The 20,512-nt window shown below is 39.5% G+C and overlaps 1 protein-coding gene across 1 annotated transcript in view; it reads right to left on the bottom strand.

Annotated features, from left to right (window-relative positions):
* Positions 1 to 20,512, bottom strand: part of LOC126249716 (fas apoptotic inhibitory molecule 1) — a 78,536-nt gene that overhangs the window by 30,691 nt on the left and 27,333 nt on the right. Inside the window, exon 3 of the mRNA XM_049951397.1 lies at positions 439 to 661. Coding sequence (XP_049807354.1) covers positions 439 to 661 — 223 coding nt within the window. The remainder of the gene's footprint in view (positions 1 to 438; positions 662 to 20,512) is intronic.

Here is a 20,512-nt window from a genome sequence, read left to right as displayed (position 1 = left end):
CGATCCTGTTTTACATGAAAATTTTTTTGGCAGTGCTAAATTATATCCTTACTTCAAATATGAGTTCACTGATTTGGTGAAAACACTCAGTGTTCCAAAGGTTTTCTCATTTTTCTCTGCCAAATCTCAGTTTTCAGGATGCTTTTAATGAATTAAAAGTCAGCCTATACAACAAAGAGAATATTAAAAAGTTTTCATTTTTAAATTGGCAAAACTGTTCCAACATTTACAAGCTTATATTCTCAAACATGGATGACCAAAAGAGTACAGCTTTCCACTTAGTCTCAAGACCATAGTTTTATAATACTGATAAATTCAACCACTTTATACCCAGAAAACCTGTGCAGTCACTGATATTAATGATACGATATCACAATTCAAACTTCTTTGAATTGATTCAGTTGTTTAATTTTTAGAGTAATATATTTATAAACTTACCTAAAATAACTCTGAATGATCCACTTTCAAGCTCTACCAGCCATGTCTTTTTCGTTTTTCGTTGTATTTCTGTGAACTTTTGGTAGCTTTTGTCATTTACACAGAGCTCATAAGAAAAGGAAAATGCTCCAGCTGGCATAACTTTAAGCACACATCTAGCATTTCCAATGTTGAATATTTCATCACCAACCAACTTAAACATCCAGTCACGGTGGATGATTTCCTATCAGGAAGAATAGATATAAATTATTTTCTCTTTTTCCCTATTTTTATGTGAAATTACAGAGAAAAAGATACACAAAATAATTAAAGTGGTGTACATGAAAGATGAAACTCCTCTGTGAGATACTAATTTGTGCAAATACATTACATTAGTTACAAACTGATTTCTACGGAAGCTATCAAACCCCTAAATAGAGAGGAATAGGCACCAGTTAACTTTACTCTGAAGTAAAACAAGTTGTCATCACAGACTATGATCTGGGGATATTGCCATTACTTGTTAACTGTAACACAGTGGTTTTTTAGTGTTAACTTCATGTACCCTGGGCCTTTTCACTGGCGTATTCATTTGAGAGGTTAGTATACTGAAAACAGCACATATGGTATGGCAGAAGTCTAAGGTAGCCTTACTTACTTCTTCCAAATCGTCCCTCACTAATGAGAGTTACTGTGTCTCTTGTATATTATAATTATCTTTTTGGACACTGAATGTGCATAATGCTTACAAACAGGGACCAAGAAATACTCTACTAATTTCATATTCACATTAACCTTGGTCTAGGTGAGGACTTTTGTTTCTGTATGTTTCTCATTGCTGAAGAGATCAATTCTATGTAATTTTTATTTTGTCTCATGATTGATTCTTGTGAGTATGAGTAACTACAGGAGAATATTATGGCAATTATGATATCTATAGTAGGAAACCTCTTCCCTTTTCATCATATTGATCATTTTGCAATGCTTAACCTAGTCCTGAGTCGAAACAAGGCCCCGGGAGTAGACAACATTCCATTAGAACTACTGACGGCCTTGGGAGAGCCAGTCCTGACAAAACTCTACCATCTGGTGAGCAAGAGGTATGAGACAGGTGAAATACCCTCAGACTTCAAGAAGAATATAATAATTCCAATCCCAAAGAAAGCAGGTGTTGACAGATGTGAAAATTACCGAACTATCAGTTTAATAAGTCACAGCTGCAAAATACTAATGCGAATTCTTTACAGACGAATGGAAAAACTGGTAGAAACCGACCTCGGGGAAGATCAGTTTGGATTTCGCAGATATTTTGGAACACGTGAGGCAATACTGACCCTACGACTTGTCTTAGAAGCTAGATTAAGGAAAGGCAAGCCTATGTTTCTAGCATTTGTAGACTTAGAGAAAGCTTTTGACAATGTTGACTGGAATACTCTCTTTCAAATTCTGAAGGTAGCAGGGGTAAAATACAGGGAGCGAAAGGCTATTTACAATTTGTACAAAAACCAAATGGCAGTTATAAGAGTCGAGGGGCATGAAAGGGAAGCAGTGGTTGGGAAGGGAATGAGACAGGGTTGTAGCCTCTCCCCGATGTTATTCAATCTGTATATTGAGCAAGCAGTGAAGGAAACAAAAGAAAAAATTCGGAGTAGGTATTAAAATCCATGGAGAAGAAATAAAAACTTTGAGGTTCACCGATGACATTGTAATTCTGGCAGAGACAGCAAAGGACTTGGAAGAGCAGTTGAATGGAATGGATAGTGTCTTGAAAGGAGGATATAAGATGAACATCAACAAAAGCAAAACGAGGATAATGGAATGTAGTCAAATTAAGTAGGGTGATGCTGAGGGTATTAGATTAGGAAATGAGACACTTAAAGTAGTAAAGGAGTTTTGCTATTTGGGGAGCAAAATAACTGATGATGGTCGAAGTAGAGAGGATATAAAATGTAGACTGGCAATGGCAAGGAAAGCGTTTCTGAAGAAGAGAAATTTGTTAACATCGAGTATAGATTTAAGTGTCAGTAAGTCGTTTGTGACAGTATTTGTATGGAGTGTAGCCATGTATGGAAGTGAAACATGGACAATAAATAGTTTAGACAAGAAGAGAATAGAAGCTTTCGAAATGTGGTGCTACAGAAGAATGCTGAAGAATAGATGGGTAGATCACATAACTAATGAGGAGGTGTTGAATAGAATTGGGGAGAAGAGAAATTTGTGGCACAACTTGACTAGAAGAAGGGATCGGTTGGTAGGACATGTTCTGGGACATCGAGGGATCACCAATTTAGTATTGGAGGGCAGTGCGGAGGGTAAAAATCGTAGAAGGAGACCAAGAGATGAATACACCAAGCAGATTCAGAAGGATGTAGGTTGCAGTAGGTACTGGGAGATGAAGAAGCTTGCACAGGATAGAGTAGCATGGAGAGCTGCATCAAACCAGTCTCAGGACTGAAGACCACAACAACAACAACAACAACAACAACAACAACCTAGTCCTATATGTATAAATGAGATCACTGTAATGCGTACTTTTTTCCTTAATCTAGTGTGAAACAGCTAATTTAGGATCTACTGAAACACTGGGAATGCATAGCTATCTAGATGACAGTGTGCCAATTTAAGATGAATTAATTAGATTTAGTTTATGCCAGTTTCTCACCATTCGCAGAAATATATATAAATTACTTAACTTTCAATTTGTTAACTATAATTTTATTGTTGCTATACTAATACGAACAAATTTTGCCACTTCATTCTTAAAGCAAAAGAAAAAAGAATAATTACCATTAATTTCTAATTTCACTGTATCATTTTTCAGTAGGCAGCAGTGCACAACTATATCAAATGCCTTACATAACTCAAGGAATGCAGCATCTACGTGGACGCCAGTGTCTATCACCTTCTGGGGCTCATGGAGTAATAGAGTGCACTGGAACTTTTGGCTTTTACACAGTCATTGTTTTCAGAACCCATGTTTTCTCTCTCCAGTAATGTTACAATATGCTAGCATAAAACATGTTCCGCCGGCCGGTGTGGCCGTGCGGTTAAAGGCGCTTCAGTCTGGAACCGCGTGACCGCTCCGGTCGCAGGTTCGAATCCTGCCTCGGGCATGGATGTGTGTGATGTCCTTAGGTTAGTTAGGTTTAATTAGTTCTAAGTTCTAGGCGACTAATGACCTCAGAAGTTAAGTCGCATAGTGCTCAGAGCCAAAACATGTTCCAAAATTGTACAGCTGACTAATGTCAGAGATATAGGTTTAGTTTTGATTGTCTGTTCAACAACCCTCCTTGAAAATGGAAATGACTGGCACAGTTTTCCAATCATCAGGGACACTTTGCTCCCCCAGAGACCTATGCTAACTGCTGCTACAAGTGGGAAAAATTTTTTCACAAACTCTATGTAGAATCATAATGGTGTCCCATCAAGTCCAGTGTCACGCCAATTCAGTTGATTTTCTATCCCATGGTCACATATTTTGATATCAGCCATTTTTTCACTCATGCAATTATTTAAAGGAGGCACTACAGTGTGATCTTCCTCTGTGAAACAGTTTTCGAAAAACACATTTAGTATTTCTGTCTTTTCTGTATCATCCTCTGTGTCAATGCCATTATGGTCATACAGTGTCTGCACAGACGGCTTCAACCTATTTACTGATTTAAAATAACACTAAAACTTCGTAGGATTTTCTGTCAAGTCAGTAGATAGAATTTTACTGAACCACAGGGGGAGATGGGTCTTTCTTGTCCCTCTTTGCTCAGCACCAGTGGTGGCTCAAATATAGGCAATGTGGAGCTGCAGCACCGTTTTCTTTTTACTTTAACTCCTTCTTTGTTCTTGTGCAATATATAATCTTTATACTTAATGTCAGTAGTCATCTCTCAGTTTATGGAAAAAAAATCTTTGTATGGAACTGTGCACTTTGCATTTGTGGTGGTGTGGTGTTTGGTTGTTGTGAACATGTGCACATAGGGAGCTGCACATGAGGCTGCAATGGGATGGGAGCACCGTCACTTCTATAGAGCTGACCACAGCATGCTGGTGGAAAGTAGTTTTGGTTTTGTTTTTACTCCATGTGTTGTGCTTAGCCATGTATCATTTGCTTGAATGATGTAAAGTGCGAAAATGGATTGTCATCATGCTTACGTCTATTCTTTTCAATTAAGTTTTTCGGATTTTTTATTTTACAGAAAACTTTATGTATGGTCTAGCACCCCCAAGAAGTATGGTTTAAGTTTTCACAGCTATCTTTCTATGAGAAAATTACAGTTAAGAAAAGAGGTCATTCAAAACCTGGTATTCTAACATCTCAGCTAGACATAGGCAATGACAAGAAATATGTATGCAGCTTTAATTCCAAATGGTTCAAATGGAATAGTTGGATTTAAGGCTGTGAAGTAAAAAAGTACTGTTTTGCTTTCCATGTTTGGAGGTGATGTAATGGGGACACAAGATGGTTTTAGAAATATAATAAAAATGAAAGAAAAATTTATAAAGCATGAGAAGTTAAAGAAGTATGTTGATTGGAAACTTTACAAGTCCCTCATGTGGACAAGATGAAAAAGACAATTCAGTAAATCCAGAGGTATTTTGAGGATTAATAATTTTTGCATCTAAATTACATTCAGATTGTAAGAATCACTTAGAAACCAGTGCAGTCTTCAAAGGTGTTTTTGGGATAATTCAGAATTACATAATTGACTGCCTGCTACAAAGGACATAAGGACAGAAATTAGAAATGCTACCTTTGTAGCTCTCATTGCTGATGACACAACATATGTTTTGGATCACACTTACATGGTTCACGTTCTCCAGTACATATTGTCTGAAGAAATATTTGAGCACTTTTAAGGATGCTTTATCCAGAAAATCATACTTTAGATGGCACATACTTTAGAATAATGGCACATACTTTAGAATAATAGGAAATATTCCTTCTAGGAAATGGACAAAAACTGACTGCTCAGACATTTGGTGGTGCAAAGCCATGGAAGGCAAGAAAGAAGGAGTTCAAGTGAAAACCAAAGCGGTTTCTAGTTATGCACATTTTATTCCATATTATGCTTATCAACTTAATTTAATAATGAGAAATGCAGGAGTATTACATGAAACACAAAAATATTTTCCTCTAACATTACAGTTATTCCAATATTCTTCTCAATATCACTGTAATATGTGTCCATTCTCAAGAAGCATAGGGACATCAGCATTCCATGTCCATCTTCTACAACGTGGAACTTCAACATACAGAGTTCATGAAAATCTGCAACCTTTATAGAACTGCACTGGTGAAATTCAGTGAATATCAAATGCAGAAGCAACAGAAATTTTAAAATACCTGAATGATGATAATTCAAAGTTTTTGTTGGAGCTTTTTCAAAAGATTACTCCTCATTTTGAATAATTTAGCACCACAGATAATCTTGAGAAATTGGTGTGTTTAAAGGTAATGAAGGTATAACAACATTCAAAACTTCTGTTTTAGTATTAAGAAACTCAAAGTACTGTGAGCATTCTTCAAAGATACTCATGGTAACAGCTAAGGATAGTGTGACAGTATATGTGTTGATATAATGGACAGATAATCTCCCACTAAATACTTAGTAGTTGCTAAATGTTCAACAGGAAAAGTCTTCCTAGTTTTAATAGTTTTAAGAATGAACATCCTACATAAAGGATAGCACTGACAACTAAAGCATAACCCATGATCGACAAAAAATAATTTGAAACTGAAGTAGAAGTATACTGCAGGTCTGATATTCATGAATACTGCAAATTAACTGAGCTGCTGAAATTTATCTTAAAAAAAACAGGAAAGGTAGACAAAGTTCTTAACGAAGTTTTGAAACTCTTGAAAATTCTCATGTTGGTCCCTGTAACTACAAGAGAGGCAGAATGCTGTTTTTCAACACTGAAATTGAAATGAATAAAAAGTTTTCTAAGAATTGCTATGAATTTGGAAAGACTAAATGTGCGTATAATGCTTTCAATGAAGAACTATTTTGCCCGATATCATCCAGAGACCAGGGAGAAAATAATCAATTCTTTCATGCAAATTAAAACAAGAAATTGGATTTCCATTTTCAATGACTGCATCAAGCTTCAACTGTAATAATCTAGCTCAAAATAAAATAAAAAATTGCCTTTTTTCTTTTAGGATTTTATCAAGTTTCTGAATAAATTTTCTTTTTATGCTAGGTTGTTTTCTTTTATACTGTTTCAAAACAAAGGCTAAACATTTTCTGAAGCAGCATCCCCACTGACTGTAGCTATGAGCTGCCACTGCTCAACATACAGCTGTCCAAAGCATACAGTACAGTGGTCTTCGACTTTGTCCTCTGGTACTCAATAATGTTAGTGCTAGAGCTGAAATTTTCATGCTGACTGCTCAGATAATCTGAAATCTGTTTCTTGTCACTCTTGCTATGCACAAAGACCTTCCAACCTTTCTGTATATTTACAGCCATATGAAGTGATACTGTAATGACCTTATAATCACTGCTTCCCTGTCCTATGCAAACTGAGTCAAAAAGTTTGGGTCTCTTTTTCACCAGCAGATCTGAAAAGTTACCTTCACTATTTGGCTCTCTTATTAAATGCTCAAGGTAATTTTTGGGTAAACCATTTAAAATAATTTCATATGATTTCCTGTCCTTACTATCTGCACTAATCACTTGATTCTTCCAATGTATAGCTGGCAGTTGAAAGCTTCACCTAAGACTACAAAATGAGCAGGAATTTTACATGAAATTGTCTCAAAGTTTTCCCTCAAATGTTCCACGACTAAAGTATCAGACTCAGTTGTATACAATGAACAAAGTTTAACTGAATTAGGAGAACACAATCTTCCTTTTTGGGAACAGGTCTTGAAACAGTTTCCCCTTCCTCCATCCTGTCACCCCCTCCCAATTCATATCCCCACATCGCCTTCCAAGTTGGTAAACTGGCCGCCCACCTTCAAACTGCTGTTCATCCACCCCAAGCCCTTTCCCTGCCTCTCACCTCCCTCTCCCTCTATCCACCTCACCCAACACAACCCCCAACACAACTAGTTCACCTGCCACAAAATAGCATTGGCATTGTCAGTCTAGCTGGCACCATGTAGATTCTTATGCTTTGTGTGTGTGTGTGTGTGTGTGTGTGTGTGTGTGTGTGTGTTTTCACATACCATAGTTTATTCTAGCTCATCAAAGGATAACTCCAAAAGCTAGCAAGTTTTCCTTGTTTAGTGTGTGCCTATCAACAACTCAGTGCTTCTGCTTTTTGATGAGTGGTTGCCTTTAATCATAAAGTATTTACAGTCTTCAAACAGTCATGAAGAAAATAAACTCATCTGGTTTGAACAAGAGTTCTTGAAGCAGAGTGCGTATTAACAACAAATAAACAAAAGGCTCTAAACTGAGGTTAATCCTGAACAGATACCGCAGCACATGGTTGGTGATAAGAAAGAATTAGCAATAACAGGATCAAAAGGCAGAAGACCTCAAGAATGAAGCAAACACGGTGGGAAAATGTTACTAACTAGTAATTACACAGACCACTATGCTACAATATCTTTCAAGTCCTAATAGGACAGTCCCAAGTTAAAATGTTGAGAACTCAGACTCAGTTCAAGATAAAGTCCATGAAGGATAGTCCAGTATTAAGTTTCCAGTATGATGGAAACATAGTTAAGTCTAGTGCATTGCAGGTAAAAACAAAGTCCAGAATTCACAGAAGTCCACTCACAGACGTTGTGGTGGCTCCATTGTGAGTTCCTGATTGAAGAAAGGCATAAGCATTTGGTGTCTGGCCCAGGAAACTCACTTTGAGTGAACTGGCCTCTCAGGGCCTATGCACTGGCCTAAGTATAGGCCTTGGCATAAGGATACAGTCAATCTTGCCTTCTGTCACAGGACCAGCATAGGAAAAAGGTCCATGGGGCTAGAAACCTCTGCTGACATTTTGGTTGCCATCTGGTGACTGCAGGTAGCTTGGTAGCCCTTGGCAGTCATCTGCTAGGAAGTAGGCTGCCTGCATAATTTGGTAGCAATGTTGGTTGCTGGTGGAGTAGGCATAATCCCATGATATAGCTGCCACTATTACTCCTGACATAGGGGGACTGAAAAGTATGCAGTCACCATGTTTGATCTACATTGACACTTGTAGTCACCCAAGCTATTTTGTACATGGAATCTGTACTAATATCACTAGGTATTAACATTATTTTTATGGCCGTAAATATGCATCTATCACCAGTGTTCACCCTATCTTTATGACATAATCCCAGTCAGAATTTGGAATATCATTATATCATTGCTACAGACTTCTGGTTTCAGCCAGCTTTCTGTTCCTACTGCTATGTGGGCCTAGTAGTAAGTGGTCAATTACATATACCTTAATGTGACAACAGTACAAAATTCATGCTCATTCACCCGAATGAACAGTAAAAAAAAGGGGGCAAATTTGAAATACTCTTATCAGATGATCTAAAGGAAGATTCTTTTGTATGCTTAAGTGAACATTGTTTGAGCAGTGATATGCTGACAGTTACAAAACTATCAGAATTAACACTATCCTCATTGTTCTGTAGAATATTCTCTGCCCCTGGTGGGACATGCATTTTTGTTAGAAGCAGCATGAAACATTGCTACTTAAAATCCTTAGAGATGCTAGGAAAGGAAAAAGGCTTTCAGATTTGAGCTATGGAAACAACTTTGCCAAAAACAATTACAGTCTGCCCCTATAGAAGACCACATAGGGTCTTAGGTATATTCCTAGAGAAACTAGACACTGTGCTCAGTAAACTGAACACTAATAAGAAAAATCTAATAGTATGTGCAGATTTTAATATAAATTTTCAGGAAAATTCAAATGAAAAGCAAAATCTCATGATTATACACTCCTGGAAATTGAAATAAGAACACCGTGAATTCATTGTCCCAGGAAGGGGGAACTTTATTGAGACATTCCTGGGGTCAGATACATCACATGATCACACTGACAGAACCACAGGCACATAGACACAGGCAACAGAGCATGCACAATGTCGGCACTAGTACAGTGTATATCCACCTTTCGCAGCAATGCAGGCTGCTATTCTCCCATGGAGACGATCGTAGAGATGCTGGATGTAGTCCTGTGGAACGGCTTGCCATGCCATTTCCACCTGGCGCCTCAGTTGGACCAGCGTTCGTGCTGGACGTGCAGACCGCGTGAGACGACGCTTCATCCAGTCCCAAACATGCTCAATGGGGGACAGATCTGGAGATCTTGCTGGCCAGGGTAGTTGACTTACACCTTCTAGAGCACGTTGGGTGGCATGGGATACATGCGGACGTGCATTGTCCTGTTGGAACAGCAAGTTCCCTTGCCGGTCTAGGAATGGTAGAACGATGGGTTCGATGACGGTTTGGATGTACCGTGCACTATTCAGTGTCCCCTCGACGATCACCAGTGGTGTACGGCCAGTGTAGGAGATCGCTCCCCACACCATGATGCCGGGTGTTGGCCCTGTGTGCCTCGGTCATATGCAGTCCTGATTGTGGCGCTCACCTGCACAGTGCCAAACACGCATACGACCATCATTGGCACCAAGGCAGAAGCGACTCTCATCGCTGAAGACGACACGTCTCCATTCGTCCCTCCATTCACGCCTGTCGCGACACCACTGGAGGCGGGCTGCACGATGTTGGGGCGTGAGCGGAAGACGGCCTAACGGTGTGCGGGACCGTAGCCCAGCTTCATGGAGACGGTTGCGAATGGTCCTCGCCGATACCCCAGGAGCAACAGTGTCCCTAATTTGCTGGGAAGTGGCGGTGCGGACCCTTCGGCACTGCGTAGGATCCTACAGTCTTGGCGTGCATCCGTGCGTCGCTGCGGTCCGGTCCCAGGTCGACGGGCACGTGCACCTTCCGCCGACCACTGGCGACAACATCGATGTACTGTGGAGACCTCACGCCCCACGTGTTGAGCAATTCGGCGGTACGTCCACCCGGCCTCCCGCATGCCCACTATACGCCCTCGCTCAAAGTCCGTCAACTGCACATACGGTTCACGTCCACGCTGTCGCGGCATGCTACCAGTGTTAAAGACTGCGATGGAGCTCCGTATGCCACGGCAAACTGGCTGACACTGGCGGCGGCGGTGCACAAATGCTGTGCAGCTAGCGCCATTCGACGGCCAACACCGTGGGTCCTGGTGTGTCCGCTGTGCCGTGCGTGTGATCATTGCTTGTACAGCCCTCTCGCAGTGTCCGGATCAAGTATGGTGGGTCTGACACACCGGTGTCAATGTGTTCTTTTTTCCATTTCCAGGAGTGTATTTTCAGCATATAAACTCTCCCACTAGAATTACAAAAACTACATGTACCACTATTGAGCAAAATAATGACTTCCAGGCTGGAACCATAAATACAAGATTTAGTGACCATAATGGACAGTAGGCCTACATTGCTGTCCAAAAATATCCAAAACCACAATGCAAACAGAATGAGTCAAAGAAGAATGAATCCTATGTGAACAAAACATATGTACCTTCAGACATCTGTTAGATAAGAAAACATGGAATGCAGCATATGAGCATGGGAGTACATGTAAAATATTTAATAACTACTATGAAACTCGATTCTCAGGGAAAAAAACACAGAATAAGGCCCATTAATAAAAATAAGTCTTGGATAATAGCTGGTATTAAGATCTCAAGCAAAAAAGACAAAACTACTATATGATTTTATAAAGACAGCAGATGCATGATGAATTTCATGTTTACTACAGAAAATACAAGACAATACTTTAAAATGTTGTGAAGGAAGCAAAAACAAAGGCAAATGACCTGTATATACAATGTGGAAAGTTGTGAAATAACAGACAGGTGATGTCACTATCAAAAATGCCAATATCAAGCTATGTTAAGATGGAGAGAAAATAACAGACCCAAGGAAAGTAGAATATATCTTCAACAACTATTTTACAAACATAAGTGGGCAACTAATCAGTCAAATTAACTCAATTAACAAAAATGCAACAGCGCCATCATTTAAGATCAACAGCTCAGCTACATCACTATTTCTGCACCTGATGAATGAAGAAGAAATCTTGGCAATCTTAAAACGTGAAAAATATAACAGTCTTCTGAAGTAGATGGTGTATCTGACAAACTGATAAAAACCTGTAGTGAACTCATAGTAAAATCACTGACACATTTATGCAATAGTGCACTAGCATCAAGGATTGTAGCACTTAACCGCCATAACACCAAGGAAAGGGTCACACAAACTGTAAATACACAGTAGTCAAACAAAGCTGCGAAAAGAGTTTCTTGGGATTTGGGTCCAGGATAATGTCTGCAAATCTTTCCACTTTCATGCTTGCATATATGAGGACATGCTCAAATTAAATGCTCCAAATTTTTTATGTGAAAACTCTTACAGATTTTTAAATAAAAGAAATTTTATTAACATTCTACATCTTTATTCTTCATGTCTACATATTTATTTCTCAACATAGTCACACTGGTGATGAACATGTTTCTCCCAATGAGAGACCAGTATATTGCGCAAACATGGCGTAAAGACGATTTTCAAACTGACAAGTAAGATCAAAGAGTGTCTTAGATCGGCGAATGAGAAAAGAGACCCACTTGCAATGTCGGGAATATACCGTATACCATGCACATGCGAAAAAGTTTATGTCGGAATGACTGGCGATCAATTAACACCAGAATCAAAGAACTTAAGCGACATTGCAGGTTGAGGCAGGTGGAGAAATCGGCCATGGCAGACCACGCACTGAATGAGACCAACCACGTAATAAAATTCTTCGACATGGAAGTTCTGGCTGTAGAGAAGCACTATCACATGCGCTTGTTCAGAGAAGCTGTAGAAATACAAAAACAGGCGAACAGTTTCAACAAGAAAGAGGAAAGCCTTAAGGTAAACGGATCCTGGCTTCCTGTACTGCAGCAAACGACCATCGCAGGTAGCAAGAGGAGAACTGCACCGGAAATGACTGCGGAGAAGCCCTCGGACGTTGGCGCGCCAGATACATATAGTCTGCGGCCACGAGCTCGGCTCCAGTTCACCACTGGCAATGGAGGGTGAAGCTTTGACAATGCCAGCTACTCGTGCTGGTGAAACATCAGAAAAATCATTAGATGAACGTTGGCCGAAGAACCCGAGACAGAAGGCAATAGGCAGTTTGTCAGAGACCAGTTTGTTGAAACCATGTCTATAGAGTGTTTGACTTTCTTGACAGAGTCACAAACTCACCTCTGCTTGTACCACTTCATCATTATCAAAGTTAAGTCCTAAAAGGTGTTCTTTAAGTTTTGTAAACAGACAAAAATCATATTTGGCCAATTTGGGACTGTATGGAGCATGATTGACGACAGTGAACCCAAGGTGTTAGAGTGTTGCAGATGTCACAGCACTCATGTGGTCTGGCATTGTCATGCTGAAAAGAGGGTACTCCATGTGTAGATGAAATGTTTGAATTAATGTTTTCAGTTTTCTGAGCACCACTCATGGAGCAACATATTATGTTACACACCACCATGTTACGTGCTACAATTTGGAGATTACTAGTGGCAGAGTGTTGCAATTCATGTCAGAAAAGCAGGAAAGTTAACTAATTAATATACATTACATGTAATATCTCAACCAATATTGAGAACAGAATAAAAAATTTGGAGGCATTACTTTCCAGCACACCCCCATACATAAAAACATAGTATTCATAAAACAGTATGAGATTGAAAATCCCACACTCTTCATCCAAAATGAAGATGTACATACACACAACAAAGATATTTAGAAAATTACCAAAAAACTTGTAGTCAGTAAACAGTGTTGAGGATTCACAGCTGCCATGAAGGCATATGTAATGGACCATTTCTTCTATAGCCAGAAATAATTCTTTTATAAGTCATACTGTATCAATACCAATAATAATGTACTAGTGTTATGCATTGAAACTATAGTAGCACTGTAACCACTGAAGCAATGTTAATACTGAACCAATAATTTGTACCATAACCACAGGTAATTAATGATGTTTTATAATGATAGAAACATTATTGTGTTTAATGATGCCCAACATCTTGCTGTATATTCTAGGTACCCACAAGATCTCATGGTCAAATAAATAAATAAATAAATTGTTATTGTTTATATAGCAGACTAGTTCTGTGACCTTTACATAGATGCCACTGCAGTTAATTAATACCATATCAACATTTTCTTCCTCCCGACTGTTATGATCAATGCTACACTGTCTGGTATCACAGCACATCTTGCTGGGCCTGTGGAGGGATTTCTTTGCCCTAAGAAACCCTCATGTGCACAAGAAATGTACTCTGCCACCTTACAGCCACTTCCTGAATATCGTTCATATCTAACTGGTTAAGGATGGGAGGGATCCTACAATTCTCCACCCAATAATGAAGGACAAAAAATCCACATCCAAGGTTTTTGTGGAATCATCTGAGCCTCTGGTTTTAGAATTCCTCTGGGCTCCAAACCAGAGGACCACAATCAGTCCTGGGAACAATACTGCTAAATGATAGCACTGCATCCACCCTGTGGGTGAAGGTACTTGTTTTCACCAAATCAGCCAGCTGCCTGTTGGAACTGAAGATGGCCTCTGAACTCAGGTGGCAGGTGTCATTCATTACTACATGAGCCATGATTTAGAGGTGACTGCACCCAGTGTGCTCAATTACTGCCAGCAGAGCCTCCTCTACTACCTGGATGAGACTTGTCAGCAAGCAAACAGAGTAGACACTGCCCTTCTTACCTGCTCTGCCTATTTTTTCCCCGAGAGGCCCCATAATCTGCCCGTCACTGGAGCTTTCAATGACAAGCAATCCCACCCTCTACAATTGTCCTGACCTATCAGGAAGATTGCCCACTATCCCCATGGGCGAGGCGTCCCATGCTGTCTCAGATAAATTTCCAGCATTAGGCAATACCTCAAACCTGTTTTTAATAGGTAGGGTGATAGCAGATTGGCTAGTACCCGCTTTCACCTTCCACCCAGAGATTCACAACTCCGCCAATATTTGCTGGCACCATTAGGTAAGCATCAACAGGCCGAGATGTGCAGACCAGAAGGTGCACTGGCATCTGGAATCTCAGTTGACGCCATAGGCTCCAGAGGTAAATAAATGTCATGTGACGAGGGCCTCCTGTTGGGTAGGCCATTCGCTCGGTGCAAGTCTTTCGATTTGACGCCACTTCAGCAACTTGCACATCGATGGGGATGAAATGATGATGATCAGGACAATACAACACCCAGTCCCTGAGTGGAGAAAATCTCTGGCCCAGCCAGGAATCGAACCTACGCCCTTAGGATTGACATTCTGTCACGCTGGCCACTTAGCTACCAGAGCAAGACGGCTCCAGAGGTGCCAAAGCAATTTTCTCAGGTGTCTTGATGCCTCCTCAGCCAAGGGCAGCAGCCTGATGTCTGTTGATTGTGGCCAACACAGCATCCAACTGTTTATGGACGGGGGGTTTGACGGATCTGTGCACAGCAGTGCAGTTAGCTATAGAGTGTGAGGAGATTGATTTGTCAACTAGCACGCAGGGTAAACGGACAGTGTTTGCAGCTAGTATAAAAGTTTCACATGAGGATGAATGGGGTAAGTAAAGAGGCAGTGTCACCAGCCTCAGAGGAAGTGAAGTTTTAGAGGTAGAGGGCCAGGGAAGAATAAGGTATTAAACACCAACGGGAATCGCAGGTCCACCTGTGGTCATTCCCACTAAGACTGGATGGTGTGAAATCGTATAGAGAGATGATTTATGAAATAAGAGGAATAGTAGGTTTTTGCAGGATATTATTGGACACAGGGTGCATGTGTTGGTTGCAAATAGTGGTCTGGTGAAACATATGCAATGGGACCCTCCACGATACAGATGGCGTGGAGTGGGAGATAAAGATGACAACCATTGGGCTACATGAACATTGACTTTTGTCTCGATATGGTTCAATTTACATAATGTGTAGAGATTGTGCCTCATGTGAGTGAGGGCTACAACATGATTCTAGGATTAGATTTCTTATATTGGCATTGTATCATAATTGATCTATGGCAGCATAGGGTTGAGTTGATAGGAAAATGTTTCAGTTAGATGAACCCATTGCCAGTGTAGAGATGCCACGAGGGGAGTCTATCACAAAATACAAACTGATTAAACCACAAACAACCACACTAAGAGTTGATTCGCAAGATTGTGTACCTAAGGGTACTGGGAAATCACTCTGGGTTAGTGTTGAACTAGCTTGCTGGTTGGAATTTTGTGTGTGGTGGAACCATTAGAAGAAAATAAAGTACTAGATCAGGCAGGTTGCTTAGTTAAAAAGAGGTACTGCATGCATACAAGAAATAAAGGGTGAAACACAGATATCTGTTTCTATAGATAATTTTAGCGCAGAGGACATTGGACTAACAAAGGGGTTGTTCATCGCTAATATGAATATGCTAGAAGAAGAAGAGTGGGACATGAGGGGTGTCAGCCATGGACAATCGCCGGACACCATTCACACTGCATTAAAAGAAAAAGTGGAGCACCTAGAGGGATGCAATAGGGAACAGATGGCAAAATTACTTTTGGAACTTAATTGAATTTAAGGATATATATTTTTCAAAAGGTGCAGAAGTATGTGCATTATGTCTGTGATTAGCACCTCTGATAATAAAATTAAAACAGTTTGGAATATTGTTAAAATGGAAACAGGGAAATCGAGAGCACAGGAATACTGTATTTCTGTCAAACTCAATGAAAAGTTTGTTAACGAAAAGTCAGAAGCAGAAAAAACATTTTAATAATCATTTTTAAATGTTGTAGAGGAAACAGGATCCCGCTATTCATTAGAAAATGCAAGGCTGCATATGGAAGAGGCAATACCTATGCAGTTTGACAAAACTGAAATTCAACCCACCTCTCCTACTGAAATTATGAAGATAAATTCACTCAAAAGTAAAAGCTCACATGAAACTGATGGCATTTCCAAGAGAGTATTAAAAGCTTGTTCCCAACAGATAAGTAGGATTCTCAGCCACATATGTAGCAGCTGACTGAAACAGGGCACCTTTCCAGACAGACTGAAATATGCTATTGTTAAACCATTGGATAAAAAAAGGAGATAGGTCTGTTGCTAACAACTACCACCCAATCTCAGGTATTCTATTTATCCAAAATTCATGAAAAAGTAACGTATTCAAGAGTAGTTTCACATATTTGAAATAATTAAGTACTAATAAAATGTCAGTTCGGCTTTCAGAATGGCTTTCCAACAGAAAATGCTATATATTCTTTCTCTTATCAAATATTAAATGCTCTGAATAACTAAACATCACCCACTGTCATATTCTGTTATCTCTCAAAGGCTTTTGACTGTGTGAATCATGAAGCTCTTCTAGATAAGCTTAAGCATTGTGATATAAGTGGGATAGTGCACAAATTGTTTAATATTTAACTGGAAGACTGCAGAAGGTCAAAATTAACAGTACAGATAGTATGAAAAAATCAGCAGAGTCCTCTAACTGAGGAGGTATCAAGAATGGTGTCCTACAGGGTTCAGTCTTGGGTCCCTTATTGTTCTTAATATAAACTGAAGAGCCAAAGTGGTACACCTGCCTAACATCATGCAGGGCCCCCACGAGCACGCAGAAGTGATGCAACATGACATGGCATGGCCTTGACTAATATCTGAAGTAGTGCTGGAGGGAAGTAACATCACGGATCCTTCAGGGCTGTTCATAAATTCATGAGTACAAGGGTGTGGAGATCTCTTCTGAATGGCACGTTCCAAGGCATCCCAGATATGCGCAATAATCTTCATGTCTGCAGAGTTTGGTGGCCAGCAGAAGAGTTTAAACTCATAAGAGTGTTCCTGGAGCCACTCTGTAGCAATTCTGGGCATGTAGGCTGTCGCATTGTCCTGTTATAATTGCCCAAGTCCTTTGGAATGCACAATGGACATGAATGGATGCAGATGATTAGACAGGATGCTCATGTATCTGTTACCTGTCAGACTCATGTCTGAAGGTATCAGGGTTTCCATACCATTCCAGCTGCAAATGTCTCACACCATTACATAACCTCCACCAACTTGAACATTCTCCTACTAACATGCAGGGTCCATGGATTCATGAGGTTGTCTCCATACCCATACACGTCCATCTGCTTGATACAATTTGAAATGAGACTAATCTGACCAGGCAACCTGTTTCCAGTCACCAACAGTCCAATGTTTGTGTTGACAGGCACAGGCGAGGTGTAAAGTTTCATGTTGCGCAGTCATCAAAGGTACACAAGTGGGCCCTTGGCTCCAAAAGTGCATATCAATGACGTTTTGTTGAATGGTTCATATGCTGTCACTTGTTGATGGCCCAGTTTTGAAATCTGCAGCAATTTGCAGGAGGGTTGCATTTCTGTCACATTCAACAATTCTCTTCAGTTGTCACTGGTCCCACTCTTGCAGGATCTTTTCCCAGCCACAGCATTGTTGGAGATTTGATGTTTTAACGGATTCCTGATATTCACGGTACACATATGAAATGGTCGTACAGGAAAATCCCCACTTCATTGCTACCTCAGAGATGCTATGTCCCAGCGCTTGTGTGCTATCTACAACATGACCTTCAAACTCACTTAAATCTTGATAACCTGCCATTGTAGCAGCAGTAATCAATCTGACAACTGCGCTAGACATTTGTTGTCTTATATAGGCATTGCCGACTGCAGGGCCATATTCTCCCTGTTTACATATCTCTGTATTTGAATACGTGTGCCTGTACTGGTTTCTTTGGCACTTCAGTGTATATTAGTGACTTGCCACTCTATATTCATGAAGATACAAAGCTAGTTCTTGTTGCAATGATACAAGTGTAGTAATCACACCCAAAAAAAACAAGAATTAGCTGAGGAAATTGTAAATAATGTATTTTACAAAATTATTAAGTGGTTCTCTACAAATGGACTCTCACTGAATTTTGAGAAAGCACAGTATATACAGTTCTGCACAGTAAATGGCATAACACCACTGATAAATATAGACTTTGAACAGAAGCCTGTTGCTAAGGCAGAATATTTAAAAATTCTGGTTGTGTGCACTTATGAGAAATTGAATTGGAGGAAACATGTTGAAGATCTGCTGAAACAGTTAGGTTTAGCTAATTATGCTATTAGGGTTATTGCAAATGTTGGTGATAAACATATCAGTAAATAAGCCTACTATGCCTATTTTCACTTACAGCTTTCACATGGCATCATATTTTGCAGTAATTTATCATTAAGGTAAAAAGTATTCATTGCACAAAAGTTTGTAATTGGATAATAGCAGGAGTCTACCAAAGATCACCTTGCAGATATTTATTTATGGAACTCGGGATATTCACAGTAGCTTCACAATACATATTACCACTTATGAAATTTATTATTAATAAACCATTCCAATTCAAAAATAATAGCAAAGTTCATAGCTACAACACTAAAAGAAAGGATGATCTTCACTATTCTGGGTTAAATCTAACTTTGGCACAGAAAGGGTGAATTATGCAGCCACAGTAATCTTTGATCATTTGCCAAAGAGCATTAAAAGTTTCACAGATAGCCAAACTACATTTAAAAAGAAATTAAAAGAATTTCTGAATGTCAACTCCTTCTACTCAATAGATGAATATATAATTGAAGAAAGTAATAGTCCATGGGGAACAGGAATAATCATCATGCCAAAATAATCAATGGATGAAAAACAAAAATATAAGTTTCGTTGTGATTACAGACACCTAAATACAAACACCATTATGGACACCTCATCTCTGCCAAACATCATAGAAACCTTGGATCATTCAGGACAATGCATATATTTTTCAACAATGGATTTCAAGAGTTGTTATCACCACACAGTGGCTGCACTAGAGGATCAACACAAAACAGTGTTCTGAGCACCCTGTAGACACTATCAGTTCAGAAGAATGCCATTTGGATTTAAAAAATGCACCTGCAATGTTTCACAGATTGTTGGACAGAGAACTCAGAGGGCTAAAACCATAGCAATGTTTAATGTATCTTGATGACATATTCGTCTATAGGTGTGATATGGAATAGCATATGCTGCAATTAATGGAAGTATTCCTAAGGTTAAGAGGAGTGAAGTTAACACTCAGAGCAGAAAAGTGTAATTTTATGATGGAAGAGGCAGCATATCACAGTCATATCATAAGTAAAGGTGGTGTTAAGGCAGACCCAAAATTAATTAGAGCTGTACATGCATTTCATGTACCAGAATCTGTAAAGGAGCTGCAATCATTCTTAGGACTTGCAGACTATTACTGCCAGTTTGTTAAGGGATTTGTGGATACTGCCAGATTACTTACACAATTAAAAAAGGGTACTACATTTGTGTAGTCAGAAGAGTACCAGCACATTTTTGAGTAGCAAAAATAAGCTTTAACATTGAGTGTAATATTGGTATTTCTGGATTTTAATAAAGAATTTGTTTTATCATCTGATGCATCAAACCATGCACTTGGCTGTCTTGTCACAAGAGGTAGAAAGTGCAGAACATCTGGTAGGCTAGTATCAAGACAACTAAATTCCATGTAAAGAAGTTATTCCACAACAGAGAAAGAGATGTTAAGCCTTATTTATAGAATCACATATTTCAAATGTTATCAGTATGGTAAAATGTTTAGAGTAATAACACATCACATGGCATTAAAATGGTTGTTGGGGTTAAAGGATCCTGCCAGTATGTTGGCATGATAGGCAGTAAGACTAAGTGAATTTGATTTCACAGTCATGAATAAACCTGGGAAGCGGCACAGAAATGCAGATCGTTTAAGTAGAAAAGTAACAGCATTACATTTTTGTGGTAATGAACATAAGAAATGGCAAACTGCACAGAGAATGGATGACAAATGTAAGCAGTATTTTAAGCATAACAGTTTTGTATGCAGGATGGGTTGCTATGCAGAGAAACCAAGCTGGGACTTCAGGTAGCGGTGCCAGCAAAGCTAAGAAATAGAGTGCTATAAGAAGCACATAATCATATATTAGCAGGTCATGGGGGTTGCAGATCTACCAAAAGAAGCGTAGCAGAAAGGT

This window comes from Schistocerca nitens, chromosome 3 (genome assembly GCF_023898315.1).
Source record: "Schistocerca nitens isolate TAMUIC-IGC-003100 chromosome 3, iqSchNite1.1, whole genome shotgun sequence".
In the NCBI taxonomy this organism is placed as follows: Eukaryota; Metazoa; Arthropoda; class Insecta; order Orthoptera; family Acrididae; genus Schistocerca; species Schistocerca nitens.
Note: the sequence above shows the minus strand (reverse complement) of the source record. Positions and strands in the feature narration are given on the sequence as shown.